This window comes from Stegostoma tigrinum, chromosome 9 (genome assembly GCF_030684315.1).
Source record: "Stegostoma tigrinum isolate sSteTig4 chromosome 9, sSteTig4.hap1, whole genome shotgun sequence".
In the NCBI taxonomy this organism is placed as follows: domain Eukaryota; kingdom Metazoa; phylum Chordata; class Chondrichthyes; order Orectolobiformes; family Stegostomatidae; genus Stegostoma; species Stegostoma tigrinum.
Window position 1 is genome coordinate 93,754,160 of NC_081362.1, and position 14,197 is coordinate 93,768,356.

Here is a 14,197-nt window from a genome sequence, read left to right on the forward strand (position 1 = left end):
GGAAGGTAATCGAGCTGAAGAGCTTTTATTCAAGATCAGCAATGATGGGCTCATTTGCTTCCTTCTATAGCATACATTTTTGTGACTCGATAAGAAACTTTAACTCTGGTGAGTGTGTTTACAAATTCCCGATTGACTGTCTCTTACCTCTTTCACCAGGTCGGCCTTGCTCACCAGGGGGTCCTGGGAATCCTGGTGTACCTGGGGGTCCCGTTTCTCCTACTTGTCCAGTACTACCTGGTTCGCCAGGTGGGCCAGGTGGGCCAGGAACAGCTCTGTTCGAGTAGTAACCATTGGGAATTTGGTTTATCAATGAGTTCACTCTCCTCATGTGGTCTGCAAATGTAGAAAATTCAAGTGTTAATATTATATCAAGCTGGCAGCTAATTTTTTGTTCTGTACTTGCCGTGTATTTGATATTGTCATGTTCTTGCTGTACTCTTGATTTCTTGGCGCAGCTTTAGTCAATGCCCAGATCCAAAATATTTGTCTGCCGAAACAACTTTGCATAAGTAAAGCAGTTAAGGTCTCTGGGTTTCTTCCGTAGTGGAATGTATATGGGGTCTCGACCCCATTGAACTCGACCTGGTTTAAAAACCAGGCGGGAAAACACACCAACGCTTCATCAGAGGCTGTACTGAGGATATTCCCCAGCACGGTAATGAAACATCTCTAATGAAATGGTTCCATTTGCAGCAATCTTCAGCCAGAGGTACTGAGTAGGTGATCCATCTCAGCCTCTTCCAGTGGTTCCCAGCATCACAGATACCAGTCTTCAGCCAATTCCATTCACTCCATGTGATATCGAGAAATAGTTGAAGACACTGGATACTGCAAAGGCTATGGGCCCCGACAACATTCCAGCAATCGTACTGAAGGCTTATGTTCCAGAGCTTGCTGCTCCCCAACTAAACTCTTCGAGCACAGGTACATTGCTGGCATCTATCTAACAATTTCCTCATCTCTGTCTTAAATGAGTGCCCTTTCACTTTTAAACTATGGCTGCTATTTCTAGATTCTCCCTCAAGAAGAAGCATCCTTTCCATATCCTCCTAGTCCAATCCCCTCAGGATCATAAATGAATCTTCTAAATTCCAGAGGAAACAGGCCTAGCCTGTCTACTCTTTCTGCTTGAGGATGTTTGTTTATGCATTCATTCGGTATTACCATAAAATCTTGCTGGTGCCAATGATGTTGGAGTAAGGGAAGGCAAATAATTAGTTAGTTTTAGTTGCTTGCTACAAAGCCAGCCAGACAGTAGCCAATATGAAATACTTTGGATAAACTAAATTAAATGATTATACTAACAGGCATGCTCTTAAATTTCAGCCAATTATGCTTTGAGACAGATAAGAGTACAATTTTTACTCATTCAAGTGCTGTGGGTGCTTCTGGTTAGACAAGCATTTATTGCTCATCTCTAATTGCCAGAGGTCAGTTAAGAGTCAACCACATTGCTGTGGATCTGGAACCACATGTAGGCCAGACCAGGGAAGGATGGAAGATTTTTCTCCCTAAAAGACATCAGTGAACAAGATGGGTTTTTTTCCCTGACAATCAGCAACAACTTCACAGTCATCATTAGATTCTCTATTCTAGATTTTCATTGGGTATTATAGATTTTTAGCAAGTCCCAGAATATTAATTAGGTCTCTAGGTTAATAGCCAAGCTATAACACTATCGCCTCTTCTTTATTAAAAGTAGTATCTTTGTTTATTAGACCATAGTCTAAAAGTAAAGGAAATAAAATGATCTTTACAAGAGGAGACACAATGGAATTTTCAAAATCATGAGGAGTCTGGAATAGATTGAATAGGGAGAAGCTGTTGTTGCTTCCAGAAAGATAATGAACAAGAGGCTCAAATTTAAAATGATCTGAAACAGAGGCAAATGCAAGGTCAGAAAAATCTTCTTAATTTAACAAGTGGTTTGGGTCTGGAAGGTGCTGCCAGTAAGTGTGATGGAGTTCTATTGGAGTATCCAAGAGGGTGTTCAATATTTCTATTAAAATAACCAATGTCCAAGTGTCTGGTGAAAAGGGAGGACCACAGCACTGAAATTACAATGCTCACTTAGAGAGTCGCAGCAGATAAGGGTGGCCGAATGGGCCTTCTTCTGCAGCATACCTATTTGTGATGTTGGGAAGTCTTTGATCTGTCTGAACAGAAGCAAATCATGTGAGGTGACGTGGCTCAGCTGCTGCTTTTTGTCCTCAGCAGGATGTGGACTTCTTGACAACATGCTGGGAGCTTTGTGAAGGTAGCAAACCTTAGCCTGCCTGGGGGCAATCTGAAGAGAAAAGTGGTCATTGGGACATCCATATTGTCAGCTGTACTCACTACCTAATCATCCCATTGCAAAAGCACATACATCCAGTCTCCAAGAATTGAAATCATTAAATAAGCTGGTTATGAATTTTTTTTGTCATTAGTGATAAGCCTAAACATGTACACACATATATTTTCTATAGATATGTATGTAAAGATACATAAAAACATTTGTGTACACACATTTGCATCACTGCTCATATTGATAGCTATGACAAAGTAAACTCCTGTGGAATTAACCATCTACTCTACCCTTACTCAGGACTAGGTATTAAGAATTTTCAACAAATATTTTATCATATCCTAAGTGAAAGTTGTCATGCAAATAATTCCATCACTGGCATTCAACTAAGTATTGATTTATTTAACAATCTTTGTTTGCATCATTCTTTTACAATTGAATTTCCGCAGTCAGTTCATTCCTTCTTTATTCCTGATCTACTGCAAGTTCCTGCAACCGCATGTTTCCTACGCTCACCTTTGCAATGAGAAAGGTGTACATTTCTATAGTGCCTTCAATGACCTCAAAATGTCCCAAAGCACCCCACAGCCAACAGTGTTCTTTTGAAGCGCTGGCCCTGTTTTAATGAAGCAAACCCAGCTGCTACTTAATGTACAGCAGGAGCCCGCAATGTGAATAGCATCCCTGTGTGTCGTCTGGCATTACTGGCAGGTCAATTGTTGTAGGTTCCCATTTCCTGCTCCTGACTCTAAGGACTCACAAAACACTTTAAATACTGTTCGAGCCATAGGGCTTGACTGCTATTTGATATGTCGGCATTATTGAAGTGTCTTCAAGTTTAGCGGTCCTAGCTTTTGGTTTACATATCAGTTTCAGAAACTTACGGTCCATTTTATATCCTTTTTTGATTGTAAGATGTGTTTGTGTAATGTTCCCCTCTGCACCCAGATGCCCAGGATACTGATCGATAACATAAGATATTCAAGTTCATGAAAGAAAATTGGTATTTGAAATGTTGACTGCCACTCCCAGGAAATTTTACCACTTGAGAAGAGAAGGCTTCATCTGTTTGCAAGATTGAAATAACTAGATTGAATGGGGACAAGTAGAACCTGGGTGTGTGCCAAAATTCTCCGACTAGTGTGTAAGGAGAGTGGCAGCAAAGCTCAGTTGTGTGGCTCTGAAGATGGAAAGTATGATTGTAATTGGCTAAATGATGTGAAATACTTCCTTCACACCGCCTCACTCTAAGATACATGAGAATGCAGATCAGGTAATGTTAATTGCTGTCCTGGGTACACGGAAACAGAAACACTATAAACCAGTTCCAACTCGAGATCACAACAGTTTTGAGGTTTCCCTTAGTAACCAAAACAGTCACACTCACTGTTCATCAGCTGCTCACAGACTTGTCTTGAAATTGCTCTCATCATGTTCTGGGGAGCAAAGTCACCCTAGAAATATTACAAAAAGAAACACATATCACAAATTCAATTATCTAACAGTAATAAATAAGAAAAGTTAGATCAGTCGTTTATCTTTCAATGCCTTAATGTATTCCAAAGTGTTCAGCAGCCAAACGCATACATTTGATGTATGGTCACATTAAATTGAAGGTAACATGGCAGCCAATTTTCAAACAACGAGCTCCCACAAGCAGCAATGAAATGAATTACCAGATGTTTGTTTTTAGGTAATGGCTGAAGGATGGGTTTTAGCCAGCAAGGCATAAAATGTGCTGATTCGTCTTCAAAGACTGCCATGGGATTGGATACACCTTCCTGTAGTTTTGTGTATAATCTGAAGGGGGATATGTTTGACAGTGCGGCAAAACCTCAATCGTGTCCTGGAACATCAGCCTCAATGTTTGTCTGAAACCTCTGGAGTGAAGTTTGAGCTCACAAAATCCTCATGCAGAAGTAAGGGGAAGTCATTGTGGAAAGAAAAACTTGCCTTTGCACATTAATGTCCAAGACCAATTTCAGTCACAAACAGTTGTAAAACAGTGAGAGAGAACGTACAATAAATTGTACTTAGATCTCTTGTTTTTAATGAATTTTACTTGGCGGTACCCAAAGTTTTAAGTTGTTTTACTTAAATGAGTTGTCCTGCTGCATCGTAAAGATTACCCTTCACTTAGTCTTGAGTAGATAATGCACAATGAAACTGATGCTAAACTTTAGGGAAAGGTGTAGTAATTTTACAAAAATTGAGCTGGGGCTCGGTGGTGGGAGTGCTGTAGGGTGCTCAGCAGTGGCTCACAGATGAGTAGTGCTATTGTTCATTTCACATCAATGAATGATGGTGATTGTAAACTGGGAGGGATAACTTTCCCAGATTTTGGGATTGTAGGGTGGGCACTAAGTGGCAATACCATTGAGCTACTTCTAAGTATCCCCAACAAGGGTGTCTGACTGTTTGATGGATGCCCACATCTCATTAATGCCCTTGAGCTACACATGCTGAGGCAACATGCACAACCATCTGGGATTAGCTAGATAGATTCTGACTGTAACTCACAGATTATAATAATTCTCGATTCAATTCCCACCTGTAATTCACACAGAGCTGAGTCATCAGCTCAAACAGCTCTTTTAGGAACTGGGGGACATTCAACAGATGCCTTCTTACTTTCGGAGATGCTGAACTACAAGCACAGAGTGAGACACAAAATAAAACTGCGAGTAAAATTTACACTTACCCGGTCTCCTTTCTCTCCCTTCGGACCAGTTTGCCCCTATACAAAAAGAAAATACAGTATTTTAATTGTGTTGCAGCTTCGTATGTAACTGAATCACTTTGGCTTCAGTATGAAAACATCCAAGGGATCACATCAGAGGATTACCCAGTGCCCACTACTTCTGAAGCAAGAAGCATGTGAATTTTGTACTGCCTGCTAATTTCAGTGATACAGGCCTGTGGCCAACATTATGTTAAGTGCTGGGTAGCTAACCCTGACCCTATTGCAGGACGTTGAGAGAAGCTAGTATAAGTTAGAACTAGCCTTCATTATTAAAAGTCACCTCCCAAGGAACAAAGTGCATTCTCACTGAAGCAAGTGCTGGAGGTCATTCTAATTGATTTTGATATAGGGGTATATCCAATCTCAGTGTAAAATGGCAGAGAGCAGAATCCAAGATTTTCTAAAGCTGCACTTGAGGCTTCAACACATTAAGATATCAACTATGCAGAGCTATTCATAAGACTTCCCAAAAAAACTTAGTGGAAGCAATGGAACCAGATCACCTTGACGTTCATTACCAGGTGTCTAATCCCAATGATCCTGGATTCAGAACTAAGGGTTCATTGTTCTCACACAACTGATCAAGGTCTGTCTATGTATTTTTAAAAGCCACAACCCAATAACTGCACAATGAGCATCACACCCTGGATGCCGTGCTCTAAGAAGTTCGAGGTTCTTACCAAGAGTGGTTAATGTCAGTGAAAAATCTTCACTGGTCAATCCTACCATCTTCAAAAGTAGCTTCAGTGCACCATGCTAACATCACTCACTGAATGGCCATCTTTATCAGTGGCAACCCATGTCTAACATCCGTAGTTTTACTTCAGCCCTCTGTCGCCACTGCTCCAAGTATCGCACTCATGGTAAGGACCTCGAACTTCTTAGAGCACAACATCCCAGGTGTGATGCTCATTGTGCAGTTATTGGGTTGTGGCTTTTAAAAATACATAGACAGACCTTGATCAGTTGTGTGAGAACATTGAACCCTTAGTTTTGAATCCAGGGCCATTGGGATTAGACACCTGGTAATGAACGTCAAGGTGATCTGGTTCCATTGCTTCCACTAAGTTTTTTTGGAAAGTCTTATGAATACCTCTGCATATTGATACCTCACAACTTGCATGTACTGTAAAGTTTTCAACAATACAGCCCATGTCATCCAAATGGAATGCACCACACTCATTCACAAACCACTCCCCTCTCTTTCTGGGCAACATCTAAAGGTGGCAACATCTAACTGGCAGGGGACAGGCATAGTCGCATTTCACCGCAGAGATCACCACCATCGGAATGCTGACGCTGGGAACTGTGGTGGGGCTCAACCCAACAAAGTTGACCATTTCCCCAGGTATAATCCTCTTTCCCACATCACCCTCATCACATAATCTATTGCTGAGAAGAGAAAGAGACATGCCATTGAAGCTTTCCATCCTATGCTCATCAGAACCAAAACAAAAATATCAACTTTTAAAAGGAACAACAATTTACACTGTTTGAAAAACAGGGTGCTGATGGTTGGCACTTGAAGCACTGCCATCGGGAATGCACCAAGGAATTTATCCTCAAGATTTTATCTGAATTCAAAATGGTGCATCAACTCTGATAACTTTGCAAATAGGAAAAGTTTGGAAGAAAATGGGCCAAGTACAGGCAGGTGGGATAACAATGTGTAGAGCTGGATGAACACAGCAGGCCAAGCAGCAAATCAGAGGAGCAGGAAAGCTGACATTTCAGGTCTAGACCCATCTTCAGAAAATTCAGAAAACCTCACAGGCGGGTGGGACTAGTTTAGTTTGAGAACATGTTTGGCCCAGAGGGTCTGTTTCCATGCTGTATGACTCTATGATTGGGTGAGACAAGCCATCAGGAATGGGCTAAGAAATAATGTCCTCTCAAGATTTTGTTTAATTGAGAAGATACAATGCCTGGACAAATTGCAGAGGACCCAGGCTCTACACACATGTACTTGTAGCTTCTAGAAAGTGTAAGTTCAACTGATCATTTTAAATAGTTTGTTAGTGGAAATGCTGGCACACTCAGGAATATTGAATAAGTGCTTGCCAATCATTGAATCACTCCTAACGTTGGACATTCTGTTCTGAGGTTTGAAAACACAGAGTGGTTGAGTACACTTAATAATCATCCTGTTGCAAATAGCCAAAAAGTTGTGTTGTTTGATACGATCTGCCAGTCACTGAGACTGACAGCCAACAGATCTGGCATTACACCAAAACTGAAATTCTTTCACCACATTACTCATTTATATGGTAGGAAGAGCAGCTTTTTGGCTAGACAACTACATCCTGTTGGTTGGAGAAGAAAGCTCTTGCGCTGCTACTGCATAGTAGCATCATGAAGAGCTAACTTCACCTGTTGTATTAATCTGTAGAGGTAGCCCTTGTTTCATGTGACTGCGTTAATGTGCCCAATTCTGCCTTCAGGCATCCAAGGTGAACTAATTACTCAGGCACTATTGACAAAATTAATGATAAGGCCAAGCTGTAGCAATCCTGACATGCATATTGATGATCACTGAATCTGTTCCAATTTGTGAGCTGCAGATGGACTATTGAAAGTGCTTACCCCACTCCCTTTACCAAATCCCTGGGGCTATCATAAAACAAAACAAAGAAATGCAGATGCTGGAAATCTGAAAGAAAAAATAAAGTGCTGGAGAAACTCCGCAGGTGGGGGGAGAAAGCAGAGCTAGCATTTTGAGTCCAGTGACCCTTCTTCAGAAGCAATGGATCTGACAGCAACTGAGATTAAACTCCAAACGTTAACTCCTTTTTGCCCTATAGTTGTAGACGGACCTGCGGAGTTTCTCCAGCACTTTCTGTTTTTCTCTCCATCCTGTATAGCTTTCTTCTTTCAAATTCCCAAGACAAGAGCAAGAAGGAGAATGATGATGGAATACCACCAATTGTTCATGCACTGTCCGCAGTCACCATCTTAAAGGATAACATTGACCCCTGATCAGATGACCTGTAGACAGGTGAGGAATAAGGGTAGCCTAGGTGCTAGTTTGCTGTAGGGACCACAGGGTAGATCTGCTGCAGAGACCTGGAATGGGGTGGCCTACATGAGAAGATTAGTGGAGTTACCCAGTAAAATAGTTGGTGCACTGACAAACCTGCTAGAAGACATATCAGGAAGCCTGTAGGAGGCTGATAGTAATATGGCACACCAGGTTTGGATACTTCCCTTTCCAATGCAAAGTGGCAGCCAACTCCATGAGCACACTGAAGTCCCCAGCCATGATGCAGCATCCGACGGTCAATGCCGATGCCAGACCTTTCTCATGCCAGATGAGCTTGATGCCAGCAGCTGGAATAGTCCAAAGAAATGTTCCACAGCCAAGCTGCTGCGTTCACTCTGCAATCTATAGTTTCCTAACCCTAACCCAATGGCTTCCTATTAACCAAGCTACTGCTACAGGGGCTTCAGAGGGGGGCAGCAGGGGGGAAAGGTGGGGTGGCACAAGTAGCCGCACAAGGTAATGTGTGACTAATTTACTTTTTTTTGGTTTTTATTCATTAATAGAAAGTGGGCTAACATTTGTTTCCTATTCCAAGTTGCCTTTCAGAAGGTGCTGAACTGCCTTTTGGAACCGCTATAGTCCATGTGCTATGGGCCCTTAGGGAGAGAATTCCAGGATTTTGACCCAGCGACAGTGAAGGAACTTTCCCAAGTCAGAATGGTGAGTGGCTTGGAGAGGACCCTGCAGATGGTGGTGTTCCCACGTATCTGCAGCCTCTGTGGCTTCTAGATGGAGTGGTTGGGGGTTTAGAAAGTTCTGTCCAAAGATCTTTAGTCAATTTCTGCAGCGTATCTTGTAGATGGTATACACTGCTGCTACTGAGCATTGGTGGTAGATGGAGTGGATGTTTGTCACTGTGGAGCCAATCAAGTACGCTGTTTTAATTAAAAACCAAAAGAATTGTGGATGTTGTAAATCATGAACAAAAACAAAGTTGCTCAAAAAGCTCAGCAGGTTTGACAGCATCTGTGGAGGAGAAAACAGAGTTAACGTTTTGGGCCCTGTGACCCTTCCTGAGAATGTAGAAGTACGCTGCTTTGTCCTGGATGGTGTTGAGCTTCTTGGGTGTTGTTCAAGCTGCACCCATCCAGGAAAGTGGGGAGTATTCCATCACACTCCTGACATGTGCCTAGTAGATAGGAAACAGTCTGTGGGGAGTGAGTATGCAGTATGGCTGTGTTTGACGTATAGATTTGTTTAGAATGTTTATTTCATGGTGGCTTTTATACTGCCATCATAGTCAAGCGAAAATTGTTAACATTTTGACAAAAAGCAGCATAAATGTAAATCCAATTGCCATAAGTTTCATTTAGTATTAATCCTCAGCAAGGTGATACATGGGGTTGCTGACAGTGTTAACTAGCAGCACATATTTGGGAATTATTTGGCTGGATAGCTGGTTTGCAATGCAAAATAATGCCAACAGTGTGAGTTCAATTTCTGCACTAGCTGAGGTTACCATGACGGACTTTCCTTCTCAATCTCTCCTCTCACCTGAGCCGTGGTGACCTTGAACAACACCCAAGAAGCTCAACACCATCCAGGACAAAGCAGTGTACTTCTACATTCTCAGGAAGGGTCACAGGGCCCAAAACATTAATTCTGTTTTCTCCTCCACAGATGCTGTCAGACCTGCTGAGCTTTTTGAGCAACCACCATGAGTTCTCTCTCTCTCTAACGAAGGAGAAGCCTTTAGTCTGCTTGGACTATGATGACCATACTCAGAAATAGCTAGCTCACTGACTCTCAGTTTGAGTTCACCTAAGGCCAGTGATCTCATGAGAGACTTGGTACAAACATGGATAAGCTCCCAAGTTTGTGGTCCTTGTAATTCTACTTTAAACTCAATCCAACTTCCAAAAGATAATGCCTTCTGCACCTTCACAATGTCTCCAACTTCTTCTGACAAAATCCAAATCATTGCCACCATTACCCAACTAATTCATTCACGGAAGTTCAGGTGGTCTGCTATCTGTATCATCATGTCCCACTCACCCTTTACCCCCTGTCCTCAGCAGAGTTACTCACTATGAGTCCCCAGATGCAAAACATTTAAAATATTAACTTCTAGTTTAATTCTGCTGTTTCTCTCTGGCCGTCTCCCTCACTTGAACACTTCACATCATCTTGAACTGCGGTCTCTAATATATTCCTGCCAACTGAATTTGATGTGCAATTCACAGCTGTGCCTTCAATTATACTGGCTTAAAGGTGAGGAATTCCTTTCCTAAGCCCCTCGATCTTCATCTCTTCATCTCCACCTTTAAGACACTTCTTGGAATTCGCCTATTATCCTTCCAATTCATGTTCACCATCTACAATACACGACTAAGGAGTCCGGCTGATTGATCTCCACTTGCCGCTCTGTGCAGCTCCGACAACACTCAAGGGCAGCAGATATAGACCACTGCCACTTGTAAGTTTCCCTCTAAGACACTCACCACCCTGATGGAAATATGGAGCACAACAGTGGCTCAGTGGTTAGTATTGTTGCCTCACTGTGCCAGGGACCCAAATTTGATTTCAGCCTTGGGTGACTGTCTGTGTGCACTTTGCATGCATTCCCACTGAACCCTCACCCACCCTGTCCCAACTTCCGTGTCTGTGTGGGTTTCCTCTGGGGGCTCCACTTTCCTCCCACAGTCCAAAGATGTGCAGGTTAGGTGCATTGGCCACGCTGAATTGCCTGTATTGTCCAGGGATGAGCAGGCTAGGTGGATTAGCCATGGGAAACGCAGGGTTATAGAGATAGAATTTCATGGGTGGTCTGGATGGGATACTCTGGGTCTCGATGGGCTGAATGGCCTGCTTCCACACTATAGGAATTCTATAATTCTACATCACCATTCCATCAGTGTCGCTGGGTCAAAATCTTATATCTCCCTCTTTAAGGGACATTGTGAGCGTCTCTTCACCCAAGGACTGTAACAGTACAGAAGGGAGCTCACCATGACTTTCTCCACACACAATCGAAGTTAGGATGGGTTTAATCCATTGAATGAAAAAGAAAACAGATATTCAATTAGAACCCTGCCATCCCCACTCCATACGTTTTCTTTGGCTTTGTGTTTACTTTTCTTGTACTCCTCTCTGAGGCAACTTGAAGCACATTTCTAAATGTCATGTTTTTGATGCCAAAGGGTTTAAGTTACCGTGTTGGAGTGGAGACATGATGGTCCATCTCTGTGCTGTGCTGGAAATAGATGACTTTTTATTTTGTAGAATTGGCCAATTAATAACTAGAGGATGCCAAGACCTAATGGCCAATCAGAGATCATCTAAAAATGACACAGAGGCAGTTCCACTGCCCAGGGTTGTAGAAACTAAGCCCTGCAACAAAATTGAGAAAAAGAGACAGTTTTGCCTTTGAAGTGATCTCTGTGGACCATTTTTAAGGAGAAAACATGTTTTAGAAACCAGCAAAACCAGCAGACCATTGGAGAACGAGCAATTGCAAATGGTGTTTTTTCATACATTTACAAATTGAGGGCACTGCTGGTTAGGTTAGCATTTATGGCCTGGTTGAGAGCCAACCACATTGCTGTTGGTCTCGAGTCACATGTAGACCAGGTCAGGTAAGGACAGTATTTTCCTTCCTGAAAGGATATTAGTAAACCAGATAGGGTTTTCTGACGATCAACAATGGTCTGATGGTCAACATTAGGCTTTCAATTCAAGATTCTTATTGAATTCAAATTCCGCCATTTAACACGGTAGGATTCAAATCTGGATCCCCTGAACATTATCAGGGTCTCTGGATTAACAGACTAGTGACAATATCAGTGAGAATTTGCCTCCGCTATGGTCTAACAAGCAGATTTGTTTGCTGGGAGGAAACATTGCCCAGTCTGTTTGGGGGCTGCCTCCTTTTGGTGTTCCATGTTTCAACCGTGGCATGGTCACACCTCAACCAGAAATGTCCAGTTGCTGTGGGAGAGGGGTCTCATTGGGCTCCATTACTTCAGTTGGCTCAGCGTCCACTTTCTACCCAAACTTCTCAAAAATGGTTCATCTTCAGGATGATGTAGCTCTCTGCCGGCCAGAGATACAGTGTTCCAGGCCGTTGCAAATAGAGCTTTTAAAAATCTGGCCACAAAAAAACACAAACTTTTAAATGCTGCATTGTCTGAAAAGACCAAGGAGTTGGCATAAAAACCAAAAGAACTGCGGATGCTGTAACTCAGAAAGAAGCACATAAATTGCTGGAAAAGCTCAGCAGGTCTAGCAGCATCTATGGAGAGAAATCAGAGTTAATTGTTTTGGTCAAGTAACCCTTCCTCAGAACAAGGAATTGCCAGAGTTCATGCAATATCTCAAACGAGTTTGAGGGAAACCTCAAACCAGAGGCTCGGAGGGGGTGGCCTTATAGAGGTTTATAAAATTGTGAGGGGTAGGGACAGGGTAAATAGATAAGGTCTTTTCCCCAGGGTGTGGGACTTCAAAATGACATGGTGTAGGTTTAAGGTGTAAAGGGAAAGATTTAAAAGGGACCTAAGGGACAACTATTTCACACAGAGGGTGGCTCATGTATGGAATGAACAGCCAGAGAATGTGGTAGAGGCTGGTACAATTACAACATTTAAAAGGCATCTCATTGGTATATGAGTAGAAAGGGTTTAGAGGGATATGGGCCAAATGCCGGCAAATGGGACTCGATTAATTTTGGATATCTGGTCAGCATGGACGAGTTGGACCAAAGGGTCTATTTCCATCCTGTACATCTCTATGATTCTATGAGTTGACTGGAGTGGTATTCTCTGATCACTATTTTTATAGGAAGGGAAGAGAATTTTGTTAAATTTGTGCCAACTCATTAGTTAATTGCAATAATCACACAAAGTTCACCATGACATGTTAATGAATTAATTATAAATAGTTACTACACCCTAAGTTGTCCTCCACTCAGTGAAACTGTTATGTACGGAAGCTACACCTGACAATCCAATAGTTATCACTCACACTACGCAGAGAAAATCTACTTCAACTCTTAATGAATTCATTGAAAGCATTACACAGGGAAACCAAAAGAAGAAGTTAATCAATTTGTCAATTCAAGTATTGCACAGGAGAAATTCAGCCAAATGTATTCACCATCCTTTTAAAAATAAGACCTCAGAGGGGTTTACTTCCCTGGAGAGTGCTGAGTTTACCTTCAGTGAAGGATGTGTGTGGAATTCTTTGTTGCATGGAAATGGAAAGTTGCCAAAACAACCTCATTGATCTATTCGTGGTCCACATTCCCATATGTAGTTTTCTACATTTTTCTCTGATAGAACTATATCTGGAAACGAGTCTGAAATCCTGGAACATTACACTATTTTTCCTATGAGAATGTACAGCAGAGCTACAAGCTTTTCTCAATCCAACCAACAAAAATAATTTAACCCACAAGGAACAAGAGTCCTAATGCAAAGCAGCTGTTGAATTCAAAAGTTTATTTTATTACTATTGTTTTTTTTTTAATATTTACAGTTTGGGTTATTTTCATATATCTACATATTTTGACTGGGCAATAAATGCTGGCATCACTCATCAGATCCATTTCCCAAACTCGATGTTATTAAAAATGAAATCATAGCATGAAAGGCATGCTGGGAAATGAGCAAGCTGCATTACCTAAGTTGACTGCTGTCAAAAATTGCCAATCATATCCACCTCACAGTCTGAAGCCCAAAAGAGACGGGAGGAGGCCATTCTGCCCATCACGTTTGCTCCACCATTCAATAGGATCATGGCTGATCCAACATTCCTCACATCCACTTTCCTGCCTTCTCCCTGTTTCTCTTGATTCCCCAACTGATCAAGAATCGATCGATCTCAGCCTTAAATATACACAAGGGGCCCTCCACTGCAGCTCTCTGTGGCAAGGAATACCAAAGAGTCATTCCTCCTCATTCCTGTCTTAAATTGTTGCCTCTTTATTTGAGGCATGGCCCTGTCGTCCCAGACTCTCGCATGAGGGGGACCATCCTCTCAGTATTTACCTTGTCAAACCCCTCAAGAATCTGATACTTTCCAATAAGATCATCTCTCATTTTCCAAACTCCAGTGAATACAATCTCAACTGTTAAATCTTTATTTACAGTTCTTCCATACCAGGGATCATCCAAATGAACTTTCTGTC

The 14,197-nt window shown here is 42.0% G+C and overlaps 1 protein-coding gene across 4 annotated transcripts in view; it reads right to left on the minus strand.

Moving 5' to 3' along the window:
• Positions 1–14,197, minus strand: part of LOC125454703 (collagen alpha-1(XII) chain) — a 266,793-nt gene that overhangs the window by 15,396 nt on the left and 237,200 nt on the right. For all 4 annotated transcript variants that reach the window (XM_048535772.2, XM_048535773.2, XM_048535777.2 and 1 more), the window contains 3 exons: positions 4,992–5,027; positions 3,678–3,744; positions 148–336 (listed from right to left, as the gene is read on the minus strand). In XM_048535772.2, coding sequence (XP_048391729.1) covers positions 148–336; positions 3,678–3,744; positions 4,992–5,027 — 292 coding nt within the window. The remainder of the gene's footprint in view (positions 1–147; positions 337–3,677; positions 3,745–4,991; positions 5,028–14,197) is intronic.